Source organism: Grus americana, chromosome 14 (genome assembly GCF_028858705.1).
Source record: "Grus americana isolate bGruAme1 chromosome 14, bGruAme1.mat, whole genome shotgun sequence".
NCBI lineage: Eukaryota > Metazoa > Chordata > Aves > Gruiformes > Gruidae > Grus > Grus americana.
Window position 1 is genome coordinate 21,476,354 of NC_072865.1, and position 13,851 is coordinate 21,490,204.

Sequence of the window (13,851 nt, forward strand, 5' to 3'; positions counted from 1 at the left end):
CAGATCAGGGAGCACTAAAACTTCATGAACCAAAGCACTGGTGCAAATTGAAAGGTACATGGACGAAGAACAAGCACAGCTTGCAGGAAGCCGTCACCCCTGCAACCATCAAATGCACCAGTTGCTAGCAAGCAAAACGATCCATCTGGCAAAGTCTCACATCATAAATCCTACAGGAAAGGATTCTGAAGTGAGCCTTCCCACAGTAAGGGAGGACCAGAGAGGGAGAAATAAAAACAGAACCCAGAAACCTCCCCATAGAAAACACCTCAGATAAAAAGGTTCCCTTTCCACCAGAAAAGGTGGACGGGAAGATGCAGTGCTGTGTGATGTTGTGATACCAGAGTGGATCACAGTGCTGATCAGCTAGAGATTGCACGGGATTTTCATCCCATATAAACAGTTTTGTTTCTTCTAAACAAATAAAAAAGAGACTGACATGAATGAGGCTTGCATGTCGTGTGCTTCTCGAAAGAGAGCTCTCAACAGTTGTGTCAGTCAGAAAAATACGTGGTTGATCAGTTCTCCTAGAATCATCTTGTTAACATCGTTACCTTTTAAATCCTGTTTTCTGCAAGTGCCATGCCTTTTCTCTCAAAGAAGCACAAAGCGTTTTAAAACTGAATCACAGAATCATATTACCATGGTCCATTTGTTAGCAGCAGAGACATAGCAAAGGCTACAAAAAGAGGCAGTCAGCCCAGTTTCCTGTTGAGAAGACAGTGTCACAAAATACCGGCCAACATAAGAATATAAGCTGAGCAGCACTGGTCAAACCAAAGCCCTGTCTTGTCTCTGACAGCGGCCAGTAGGCCATGCTTAAGAAGATCATCACGAGCATGCAATGGTAATTTTCTTCTGGCCATCTAGGATGAGCAGCTCAGAGGCACCCTGTCAGCCAGAGTGTTTTCAACAGCCTTTGATGGATTTCTCTTCCGCGAACATGTCTAGTTGCTGTTTGTACAAATCTAATCTTGTAGCATCCACAATATTGGTGACAAGAGCTCCAGTGTTATATAAACAATGTGCAAAGACACATCTCCATTTACTTTTTTAAACTTGCCCCTTCCTGGCTCTTGTATTAGACAAAATAGTGATCATCCCCACTCATTTCCCCTGTGCTACCTGTAACTTTACAGGCACAGGCAGCATCTCCTTCCTCAGCTGGAAAGCAATGATCTCCTTAGTAGCTTCTTATACAGAGGTTAACCTGGCTGCCATCCTTATTTACGCTGTCTCTGGTTCTGTTTTTCCCTCTGAAGATGGCGAGACCATCCTGCTCACACAATATCTACATCGCCCTGGTTTGTTCTCTATTCCAGTCACAGTAATTCCTAATGATAATTTTGAATTTTGATGTACTGAATACAGACATTTATGTATTATAACCCTGAAATCTCACTGCTGCATGGTAACATGGAGTCTGGAGCCTCCCAAGGTGCCTGATTGCTCTGGGATGTTGCTGCAGCTGGGACTTCATGTTCACGAGGGCAGTAGCTGCAACTAGTTTGGGAGCAAGGATGGAGAGACCTGCCAATTCAGACAGAGAGAAGCAAAATGTCTCGCTTAGAAAATGTTAATTGTGCCTGGGTTGAAATTTGGCCCTCTTTGACACCATGTGGCTGCAGATCACAGAGAATCACCTTGAAGTATGAGGCCAAGGGGGATTTCAAGGGGTTTCCACCCCACTAGAAGGATAATTCCCAGATTCACAAGTGACTCCATTCAGTTACTTCACGTTTAGCTGTATTCCCCCATCAGCCTGAGCCACTGGAAATACCGTTACAAATATCTACCTGGTCCTGAGTCATCTGCAGTTTGATGACTGACATTGGTAAAGTGAGACTCACATTTATTTGCAGTCATGCGTGTTCGTTCACCTCTGCTCCAAATGCCACTCGGGTATTCCTGGTGATCCAGAAATGACTTCCCACAGCTATTTTGCCTTAACTGCTACATGGTACCAGGCAGATTTTACTCCCTATTGGCTGGTGTGGTAGAATAAGTTCTTCATTCAGCCTCCAAAACAACTCCGTCTATCCCAAATGATTTGGAAAATTGTAAAATGACTGAGATAAATCTGAATAGGCAAGGGAGCAGTTTCGGGTGCTGCAATCTGGGTGGAAAAGGACTCACACGAAGGCAGTGGGAGTTCATGAGGGAGTTTGTGCAGTAACATCAGTCACGTACCAACTGCCCCCCCAAGTACTTCAATGAATTAAGGGCAAGAAACAGGGAGCATGGATGGGGCAAGCTACAGAAAAGAAATGGTGAAATTAGACCAGTGGGAATAAGCATGGTGCCCCAAGACAGGGGCCTCTGCAAACACAGAGGCAAGCTGGTCACAAAGCTCCTGCAAGGTGGAAGAAAGCCTGGAGCAGCTTGTCCATCAGCAAGCCAGATCTCCAGCTGGTCTCAGTCCCAGAGCTGAGAACAAAGCAGAAGGGAATAAGGTAAGGACGGGGAAACGAGGGCTGCCTCATGATGGATGTGATTGCAAACAATCTGAAGTCACATTTTATTGTTGCTGTCCCAGTCAGTGAGGACAGTGCAGCACAAACACATAAGAGGTTCAGAGCATGGTAGTCATTCAGAGCGTGTGTCTTCCACTGCACGCCCAGGTTATTTGGGACTAACATCAATGGCAGGGCAACAGAGAGGAGAGCCACGGGCACCGACATTGCCATGTGGACTTCCCTGCACATAATCTATCTACGCAGAAAGGCCATTGATGCAGGGATTCTTACACAATTCCTCCCATCCATGTCATTTAACATTTGCAGACAGCTCACCAGCCTGTTCTCAGGAATCTGGTGAAATACTCCCCTTGCAAAGAGTTAATTAATGCAGCTTGGACTATAAATTATGGTTAATTTTTCAAAAACTGCAGCTACTGTCGAGGAGAGCAGGGAGACAGCGATAGTTTCACTGCTCCTTTTTTTTTTTTATAAATAATGTTGACTGGTGGGTTCATAGAGTACAGACACTTTCCTCTCTCAATATTTAGACATTCAGTTAGACAGATGAACTCAGCTGGTTGGAGAGTGTATACAAATTGCCTGCTCTGTATATGCCTCGTGTACTTACTGATAAAACACAGAATTGCTGAGGTTCCTCTCAACCAAGTTCATCCAACTGCTTGTCAGAAGAACATGGATGAGAAGGTGTCTGGCCAAGCTATTCCTTAGTTGTAGCACTGTAATCCTGGCGTGAACTAACCTAAATCCATGATTTATACTGATTAATACACTGAGGGACTGTTGATCCTAACCATTCTCTCTGTGGCAGGTTTCTGTACGTCTGGAACGACACTCTCTTCTCTTAATAAACCTGAAGAGAGGCTGGATGCTCACTGCTGCTATCTGTACATAAAATCAGAAGGACCTGTGCAGACTGGGGCTTGCCTGGCAATGGACTGGGGACTGTGGAGCTCATAAAAATTCTGTTCCTGTGTGTTTATTCATTTGGAAGTGACCCACTATTTACCCCTGCATTTTACTGAGATACTGGAATTATGTTCCTAGTTCCCGAGGGGATCATGAGGATCAATAGCTGCAGACTAGAAGTTCATCCCACAATGCAAATGCCAGACTGCAGGACACTCATCTCAGAGCATCAAAACAACACAGGCAGCACTCCCCATGTCTCAAATCTGCAGGTGTCTCACTAAGGAGGAAGTTTAAAGGTTTCTGAGTGCCAAGGGACTGCCTGTTTCCATAGGACAGGTAGCTTTTGCAGGGGCAAAGTCCTGTGTTACTTTAAAGCCTCTAGTTGCTCCTCCAGGATGATCTCTCCTGCTTTATGAAGGAGCCCTTCCTATGGTTTTCCCTCCCACAAGGTCCCAGAATGCACGTTAGCACTGCAGCATTTTTATTTTCCCAAATCCCCATCATCAATTGTAATAGCAGCAACATGATACTTCAATGAGAGGATTTGTTCAACAAGCTAAAAAGCCTTTTGCAGGGCCAGTGCCAGCACGAGTGCTTTGCAGGTGGGACAGCTGAAGCCCAAGAAATGAAGCAACATGCCAGGTTCACACAATGGAGTCATGCAGAGCAGATCTCCTGGTACACAGCCTCCTGCTCCGAATGCTGGGCTTACAGCCTCAGTTCTTCCAGGGGACATCAGCTTCCATCCTACGCTCCTCTCCATACTGCCCATCTTTGCCTTCAGAGTCACAATGGCCTGTCTTTACATTGCATCTAGAGTAATAGGTGTGATGACTACTTAAAAAACACACAGTGTGCAAAATAAGCAACAACTGCGACCTGACACTGACACAGCTGTCTCTGCAGACTGACGGTGAGATCTCCAACACGTACACCTCAAGGTACCATGCCTGCGTGCATGCAGGCTCCACTCAATTATCAACCACACCTCCAGTTGTGGGTTTTAAATTATCTCAGTAAAGACTTATTTTTAGTCTAATATTGAAAACTGGTCTGTCTGCATGGCCCTTGGCTGACTGACTTCTGCCTGTTCTACCTGTGCTCCAGGCTGGCTGGACACCTTCAGCTCAAACCAACAGCACCATGCTCACGTTCGTAGCATTGCTGGCTCCAGGAGACCACAGTGCCTTCAGACTGGAGTGACAAGAGATTGACCAGCCAATTAATGTGCAGGTCTGCCATGGTCACCCAGTAAAGGCCATGGCAGATTGGACTTGAGACAAGGTTTGGAGGAATTGGCTGAACTTTAATTACATGCCACATCTTACTGTGGTATATGCTGAAGCTTCGATTCAACTAGATGTGACAAGATGGGACCTACAAACCACGTCAGAGTAAAGACATCACTGAGCCATTGTAACCATGGCAGCCCACTAGGCCTATGTCACCTGGGAGAGAGAAAGTAGGGGAAACATTTCCATCACACAGCCATACATTGGGGAAGGTATTAAATGGGAGAGGGAGAGTCTGAATGAGTCTAAACCAATGATTCTACAAACAGTCCAATGACACCACCAAGATGACAGCTATGAAATCAGTGGACCCAAACTGGTGTGTGGACCGTTAGACTCTAATTGGAGAAAGAAGACCTGTTTCACCCTACCCTCCCACAGGGATCTCTAAAGGGACTTCAAGGAGGGCTTGTGATCCCCAGCAGTTGAAGCAAAGGCCCCTAAAATCAATCCAGAGATCCCAGCTTTCCTTCAGGTGCCTCACATTGTCCCCCAATCCTCATGTTCCCAGCACAGCTCAGCACTGCCTCTTTGACTCTTTCTCCCTCTTTCATCTTCTCACCTGATTCCAAACCTTGCTCTGCTGCAGAGCACCCATAGAGCAAGATTAGACAACCCAGCCAGGGCTGCCAGCATACATAGGCTGGAAAAGTGAAGGCACTCAACCAGATTAGCTAGACAGTGACCCAGACAGAGGACATGATCAGAATCCAGGTGAGCAGCTGCGATGATTCACATGTTGGTTTAGAGCATCTGCCCATCACTGGCGGATCCTCTCGTATCCTGATGGTATCCAAACCATGCTTCCTCCACCCAGCCTGTATTCTCTTTTTACCCTCAAGACTTCACCTGTTTGTTGAAGTCAATGAAATGAGCTAGAGGGGAACTCAATAGCAGAAAACAAGCAAATGGGATTACCTGACCTTTTCAGAGATTTCAAACATCTTAGCTTTTAAAAATGGAACTTTGATAAGGTTTTAGTATCTTTGTCCGGCATAAACCTTCCATCTCAGAATGCCCTACGGATTGCTCTGAACCTTCTTCCATTTTTACCTCCATCAAAACATTTCTAAACTTTGACACTGATTCCTATTCTGTTTACCAAGCAGGTCTATAGCCACAGACTCCCGAATCTTGTTTAGCTACTTCAAGCTGCACAGTGACAGGATCACATTACCGTTTTGAGTACCCTGGATGTTGAAATGAGCATAAAGGACCTTTTTCTCTGCATCAGGGCACATGATCAAGTTACCCCATCCCTGCAAGTCCCTGCCTGTGAGCTGAGTCACTGTGACCACCCAACTGCACACTCTCAGCCTGTGACAAACAGAAAACAACATGTCTTATTTAACACATTTTCACTACAGATCAGGCTACTGCAACTATCTCATGCTTAATGAGCTCAATAGGAAGACTCTTTGATACAAGTAGTAGGCATGTCTTCTCTTTTGAGCCCCAGTGCTTTCTGAAGAAAGCATCTCTAGGGCTGCTCTAGTCTGACCATGCTCAAACAAAAGTAGTACCATGACTGTAGTACCATGTCAAAATATGCAGCATCATGGAAAGACTTTTCCAGACACCAGATTTCCTTTCTGAATATGACCCTCAGAGTCTAGCTTGACCATGTGAACCAAAGCTGATGTTAAGATCAACACTACACCCCTAACACCAGGCTAGCACTCATCACACTCCATGGTCCAGCTTGTTACATCTGCTCAATGGCTCTAGCTCATCTGAAGGTGTCCACACCACTGAATGAAGCTGAGTGGTACCCCATGCCATGCACATCCCATGTAGAAACCCCAAACTCTCTGTCTCACAAGTCCCAGTACTCACCCCAAGTACAGGGTTTCATTCACATGGGCTGGACAAGGTTGCAAGGCAGATTTGAATCCTGACAGCTCTCAAAATGCAGTGCCATCAGATCCCAGATCTCCCAATTGTGCTGTCTTTAGTTCCAGATCCAGATTGGTATCAGGGTTGTCTGTACACCAGAAACATCATGAGATCCTTGGATTTCTCCATACTGTCATGAGATCTGTGAGGCCCCTACCAAACAGTGCCCCTGCCAAAGGGAACCAGAGGTCCTGCTCCAGCCAGTATGTAGGCAAAGGGAACAGCAGCTGGGGAAGAGATCCCATGCACATCACCGTAACGATGCAGATGTTCCCAAAAATCTATGGTACCAATCTGCCTTCTTGCACTCTGTAGTCTCATGTCAGGTGTCAGCTAGGCATGGGAAGGTGCTGAGATGGAAGGCAGTGGGACAAAAAATATGGTTCCAGAGAAAAAAGTTACCCAAGAACGGAGATAGAACACCTTGGAGAGCTGGGCTGCGTTTTGAGCGCTGTCTGGTGTGTAAACCTGCCTTGTGTCAAGGATGCAGCAGTGCCCAGACATCTGTGGCCACTGGAGAAGAGGAGAAGGAAGGCAGGGGTAACTCAGGATGTGGCAGCATTCGCTAGTCGTAGAAAGGCTTTAACAGTGCTCCAATGGAGAAGGCAAGGGGTAGAAAGGAAGAACAGACTATCCAGGAAGGAACTGGGACTTTCAGGAAAAACTCTAGTTAAAAATGTATATGCCAGGAGCAACAGAGCTATAGGGTGTGAGGCACGTTGGGCTATATGAGTGATGGGGTTTCATCCCCTTGCCCATAGGGACTGTCTGGGCCATGGGGTGAACATGGTGAGCTTCTTGAGGTGTAGGGTCCAACACCCTTGCCCAGCCTGCCTGGTAAGATGCCTGCCTCACACCATGGGCCAAACAGCAGTGACCAAGTGCTGTGACCAAGCTGCCTGCACGAGGAAGTCTCTCCTTCCCAGGAACTGCAGCTACCACCAACTTTGCATGGTGCTTTCTCAACATGGTGTTTAAACTCCAGTGGATCACTTACAATTTTTCAGTGAAACAATGAGAGGTGGGACAACCTACAGGTGCCAGACAAGCTTTTGAATACAGATAATTAAAAGAAATGCAACAATTTTACAAGAATGAGATCCTTGACAGGTTTCCAGATCATCACACCTCATACCATCTTCATTACCTCCCCATATGTTATACATATGTGCAATTCTATGATAGATCGTCAGTAACCATAAAAATCAGGGGGACTATGTGTTACTTAGAAAACAATTGAGAGAGATCATAAAAAAAGGAATGTAAATGAAAAAGTCAATGACAACATTAACTCTGGAGATTTTACCATCTCTTCACATCATTAAGAAAAAAAACAGACAGTCAAGGATGATGTTCCACAGAGGAAAGACGTTTTTCAAAAGGAGAAACTTCTGTGCAAACCACATGACATTTGGCCAGTCTCCTTTCTATTGTTGAAATTTGGCTTTTAGTGAAAATATCATATATCTAATGTGATGCAAATACGTAGCATGGATCTTCTGGTGAACATAAAGGAAAAATCCTGAGGAAGAATGGTATGGTCATTGCATTAATGATGCTGCATCTCAGCATGATGTCCCCAGTGCAGTGGAAGGCTAAGCACAACACAGAGCAAATTTTAAGTGCAGTTTTCTAATCAGAAAAGCTTTTAAAGAATATCTGGCCAGTCCCTGCTGTGGCTGCAATCAAATTTCCTTTAAAATCATAAAAGACTGAGCTTTCCAAGGAGGAAAATCTGCAAAGTTGAGTTGTCAACAGAGAGGCACAGCCAGCTGTGCTGTCAGCTCTGGGCGTGAGCAGCTGGGATGGAAATATAGCACAGATCTCAAAATAACCGCCTGGTCCTCGGCTCTCCGGGTGCCTGCTCGCCTGGATGGGATCCCGGTGGGCTGTCCAGCGTGCTGATGCTGTCTGGGTGGTGCAGTGTCTCTGATACAGAAATAATGCCCTCCACCAGAAAGAGCTGAGCCAACAGCCAGGCACCTGGCTTCTATATCTACGCTTGTATACATGTTTTGATTTTTATTTTTGTGTGTCCATTTTCTACTGCATTTGTGACAACTGAATAGGAGGGAATGTTAAAAAGCACTTCCATAAATTAAATAAAATTAAACTTTTTTGGGAAATCTGTTCTTGCTTTCTGGAGACTCAAAGAAAAATGTGACAGCAGGGCGCAGATGTATTTTCTGCAATTTTCTTATGGTTTATGCTTAGAAGATTCATGTCTTTTTTCTTGTATTTCCTATAGGCTCTTTTGGTTTTCTCACCTATCCTCAAAAAAAACCCAAACCAAAACCAAAAACAACCAACCCCAACCCCAAACCAACCCCCACCCCCCCAAATCAAAGGCTATAACAAGCACATCTTACAAGTATCAATAAACCCATGTATTGAAAGAGCTGGGAATGCTTAAAATCTAGCTGCAATTAAAAAAGTAGCACGTTCTTCAAGTTACTGTTGCAATAGTTATCAACCTCTCCCTCTCTAAGATAGGCACCAGCAATATACATGATATTTTTGAAAAGATCTAGGGAAAGATCAGTGGCTTTGGGAGAAATCAAAGAGAAGTAGCGATTAAAGATTCCAGGAGGCAACAAAGCATTTATGCAAAACATCTCATAAAAACAAAACAAATAAGGGGAAAGAAGCTATATGGGGGGAGCAGAGGGAGAGGTACTTACACTCTTCTTCCATAACAACTATTTTACTTTCTGAGGCTGGTAAGACTTGTGGTGCTTTCGTTGTTCCTGGGGAAATTAAGGTAAGAAAGTAGTGAACAAAATATCTGTTCTGAGCAGAGAAGAGTGGGCTTAGCTACTGCAGGGAGGACAAGAGCAAGTGCTGCTCGGTGGCGCGGGCTGGGGTGGCTATCACCGTGTTAGTACTGGTTAGAGTATGCTTGGATGGGTCACAAGGCAGATCAACGAGTGCCCCTGAGGGATGGCACTGGGCACCGGTCCCCTTGCTGTAAGGGGCCTCGTGCCATTAGGCTCTGTCGTGACAAAAGGCAGAAATGGCTCAGAATTCACCTGGCAGGTGATGAGCGAAACTGTGGGAGGTTTTCTTAGCCTTGACGTCCACGAGAGTGCAAAGATGGGATCACAGAACACAACTGTGAGAAAAACGTGGGGTTTAAGAAAAGGTGAGATCATCTGAAGAGCCTCCACCCCACAAGTATGTGCAGTTCTGCAGCACAAAGTAATGCTCGTACAAGAGATGGAGGAGCATGAAACAGATGAAGGCCATGGCCCAAGGCAATACGGGAGCCGAGCACATGTAGCGATTTCCTGTTTATAAACCAGGATACTGGGAAAGTCCAATGTCCACAGTCACCAGCTCTACTCAACTGCTGGCAGCAACAGCCCCTTCCTTCTGGATCAAAGCCCCTCACCTCCCTCCAGATGCACAAAGGAGAAAGCAGCAGGAGCCTATGCTCCAGGAGACAGGGGGTGAGACCACCATGAAAAGGTAAAAGCAGAAAGAATTTTTGTTAACAGTTTGATTTTTCCTGCAGTGTTTAGCAAAGGGTTGTGGGTGTGTGGGTGTGTGTGTCAATTAAAGAGGTGTCTAGAAATTTTCTGAGGAAAAAAAGAGTCACATCTCAGCTGCACCCTCATGCCCATGTAATACCAATATTAGACTGCTTAATAAAGAGAACTGGGAAATGGGACATTTTTCTAAGAAAGCATCTAATTTACATCAAAGTAATTAAAATCTGAAAATAGCACCAAAGCACAATATGTTTTGGCTAAACCCAGAAGCATTTCCTCAGAAATTGACATCCTCCCAAAGCTTTTCAATGCAAAAGCATTTATTTCTGAGCTGGGCATTTTGTGGAAATTCCAGAATTGCAGAGAAGAGATGAGGTGATGGGTTTGGCTGATGGGCATTTTCTAAGTGACGAGGGGCCGGTGCACTGCAGCCACTGTCTTTCTAAGGAAAATCTCTTCAGTGTGGTGTTTTTGGTGATTTGCAACAGATCTGCATGGCTGAAAAGGTGCTCTTTTGAAACTGGTATGAACCAAAAAGTGGTAGTGGAATAGAGCAAAGAGCACTTTGCAATGGCAATGGTGCCTCATCAGTCTGAGAAATTTTTACTAGCAGAGACTGAATCTCAGACCTTCATGTCCATGGGCCTGAGGGCTCACGTGTGATCTCCTTCTCTGCCAGCCAGGACTCAGGTGGGCTCAGGAGCCTCGGCCTCTGGACTGGCATGTTGGGCTGAGGACTCCTTGCTCCTTCACGACAGCTCACCTCAAGCCTCAACAGCTCAGACCACCTCTTGCAATGCCACCTCTCTACAGGGGCACCCAGAGATGTCCCCAGACCTCCTGCCTCTGTGTCACAAGATGCGGTGTTAGCTCAGGACCTTTTTTCCCAGTCCTGGATTCACTTGCCTGTATTACAGCAACATTACAGGACCTCCAACAATACTGCTGTCAGGTCAGAAAGTGTGCTTCCAGCAGATGGTCCAGAGCATCAGTCCCAGCCAGCCTGCCTGGGACAGGCAGGTGCACCAGGTTCCCAGTGACAGAGCAGCAGTAAAGAAGCAGAATATAAAGCAGCAGAACATAGAGAAACAGCAATAGCTGGAGTGAGCTTCTGGGAAAGAGGGGAAGGCTCCAAGGGGATGCCAGCTCACGTGTCTGCTCTGATTGTTATAGACTGCTAGAGCTTCACAGAGCACTGTGTTGAGACTTGGCCACAACAGGATCAGTGCTAAGGAGCCTGGGGAAGAATGCAGGCAGGGACAGAAGACAGCACACATGTGGATTCAGAGACAAGCAGATGCCCTGAGGAGTTTTCTACTGAAAGATATCACAGAAGAAGGGAGCTTGCAGAAGTGAGGAAAGCTGTTAAGGTCCCAGGAAGGCCCAGCAGTACGGAAAGAGGGAGATGCCAAAAGCCTACAGCGATCATCATCTTGTTTACCTTTGCAAGGGACTACAACTAGGATCCAACTGCTGTCCTGCCAGGTGATGTGCAAATAGCAGCAACAACGTGTGCATGCAGCTGAGAGTGGCAAGCCAAAGGCAGATTTGCAGGTCAGCTTAGAAAATGGATTAACCAAGGCACCACCACAGCAGGGCACAGCAGGCAATCTACTGGATCTGCAGCACCTTGCAGCCTGCAGCTCCCACTAGGAAAAGGTACAGGCCAGATCTTTGGGTCTTTTTCGTTGCTTTTCAGGTCTCAACACATTTCTGGACAACTCACATGTGTCCTCATACCCGCTGTGATCTGAGTGAGAGCAACCACCTGCCCTTGCCAGACAGCACGCCTTCCTGCGGAGGAAGAGCTGAACCGTGACAAATGCTGCCATTACCTGTGCATGCGGGAAGGGGCCATACAAAGCTGTAGTGGCCTGATGTGCATTTTCCTGGTGCAGGATCAGAGCCTTGCAGCAGGCGCTGCTCAATCACACTCTTCCTCTTGCGAAACGGGATTGCTAGTGACTGGGAAGGGCGAGCGGAGGAGGCAGACAGGGCTCTGATGGCAGGCACATGCTGCCCGTGCACGTTGCACATGGGGATGGGGGGTGCACATGCAGCTCCCAGTCAAAACAGGAACAGTTCACATTGCAATGGGACAGCCGGAGCGTGAGTCAGAAGAAAAGGAGTGGCACTGCCTCAGTTAGCTTACTCTGGACACCTTTCCTATCGTGCTCAGAAAGAAACACAGCAGAGCTGTAGGGCTAACTTCATGGACATGAAGCATGAAAGCATGGAGGTCTGAGCACGGGTGGCCTTTCTCCAGACTCTGCAAGCACGGGGTTTTTACAGGCAGAGTAACTGAGGGGGAGGCTACGTAATACCGCAGCTTCGCAGAATAAATGATTCAGGACTGCAAACACCGCTGAGGCAGAGGTTAACAGAGAAAATAATGCCAGAAAGCAGCAGGAGAAAGTTACCTTCACATTTGGCTAATGCTAATAAGAGCACAACAGAGAAACTGGATCACACCAAGGGGCTGCAGCGCACAGAGCCCAGGCTCCCGCAGCGCCCGTGGTGAATGGCAGGAGGAAGAGCTTAGGAAACAGAGCTTGCACAGAGTCATCCCTCCCCCAGTCACACCCTCCCAGCTTCTGGCACCCACCGTAGGGACTTTCTGAGCTGGAGGGTGCATCCAAACCATCATGTTAAGCAATGTAATTATTATGACCAAGATAATAATAAAACCACCTAACCTCAGACTCCATCCACTGAGCTCTAAGAGATGGAGTGCACATTCTAGGATGAAAACCAGAAGCAACTTCACTCATCACAAAGCTATGGTTTAATTACTTGTCTTCTGGTGAGTTTTGCTTCTCAGAAATTCTTTAAAAAAAGAAAACATCAAGCCCACCAGCTTGCTTTCCTCCTTAACCCTTTTAAAAAAATACATAGACTGTAAGTTTATTTAAAATGTAAATTAACCACATTGCCAGTGACAGATAACAAAGATAAACATTTATGCTAAGCTGCATTTTTCTTATCTCCCAAGATTGTTTTACTCGATATCCTGAAAGCATGAAACAAAATACAAGACAGATCATGTGCAGAACCTCCTGCTTTCTGCTTGAATGGTAGACAGCTCAAGACATTTGCTGGCTTCTTCACTTACCACTTTTCACATTCAGGCTGCCTTTTGCGGTGTCTTTCCCTAAAATGTTCTCCGCTTCGCAGCTGTACTCCCCAGCATCTTCCAGCTTCACCTTGTTGAACTGCAGTCTGGAAATCTTTCTGTTGAAAAGTACAGCAGACATTTCTTACTCGATTGCTAGCCATCCTCATGAATTGATAACCATTCCTGGCCCTGGTATGCTGCCCATTAAGTCACCCCTTCTTGAGAGGATGGGCTGCCTGACCTCACGAGCTGAATAGGCACTCAAGCCTGGTCAGGATTTGGATGCGACCCTTCCCAGGAATCACATTCACCATGATTTCCTAAATGACCATCTCCCTCTGGACCCCCCTGCTCTTAGCATGTTGCCACGGTTTGATATGACACCTGCTCTCATTTGCACAAAAAGTCTCGTGAGGGGTTGAGCCTGAGGGTCCCAGCACCCCAGCACACAGACTTTCTGCACTGGAGAAAAGCCACTTTGCTGATGGACGGTGGGATCCGCCTGCGAGGAGATGTGGAGATGAGATGCATGTTCTGCACCTTCCTCAGCAAGGAGGCCGAGCAGTCCGGGGCTTCACCGGCTGCATTCAGCAGTGCCACACACTCAAACACAAACACCCACGGGGTCAAGGGGGGACTCATCCCTTTCCAGCCTGCAAATCAAAACC

At 46.4% G+C, this 13,851-nt stretch overlaps 1 protein-coding gene across 3 annotated transcripts in view; it reads right to left on the reverse strand.

The window, feature by feature from the left end:
- Window positions 1-13,851, reverse strand: part of NRG2 (neuregulin 2) — a 174,610-nt gene that overhangs the window by 39,600 nt on the left and 121,159 nt on the right. For 2 of the 3 annotated variants that reach the window (XM_054841953.1, XM_054841954.1), the window contains exon 3: window positions 13,181-13,299. In XM_054841953.1, the coding sequence (XP_054697928.1) occupies window positions 13,181-13,299 (119 nt within the window). Of the gene's footprint in view, window positions 1-9,258; window positions 9,325-13,180; window positions 13,300-13,851 lie in introns of all 3 variants that reach the window. The other variant, XM_054841955.1, reaches the window with a different exon arrangement.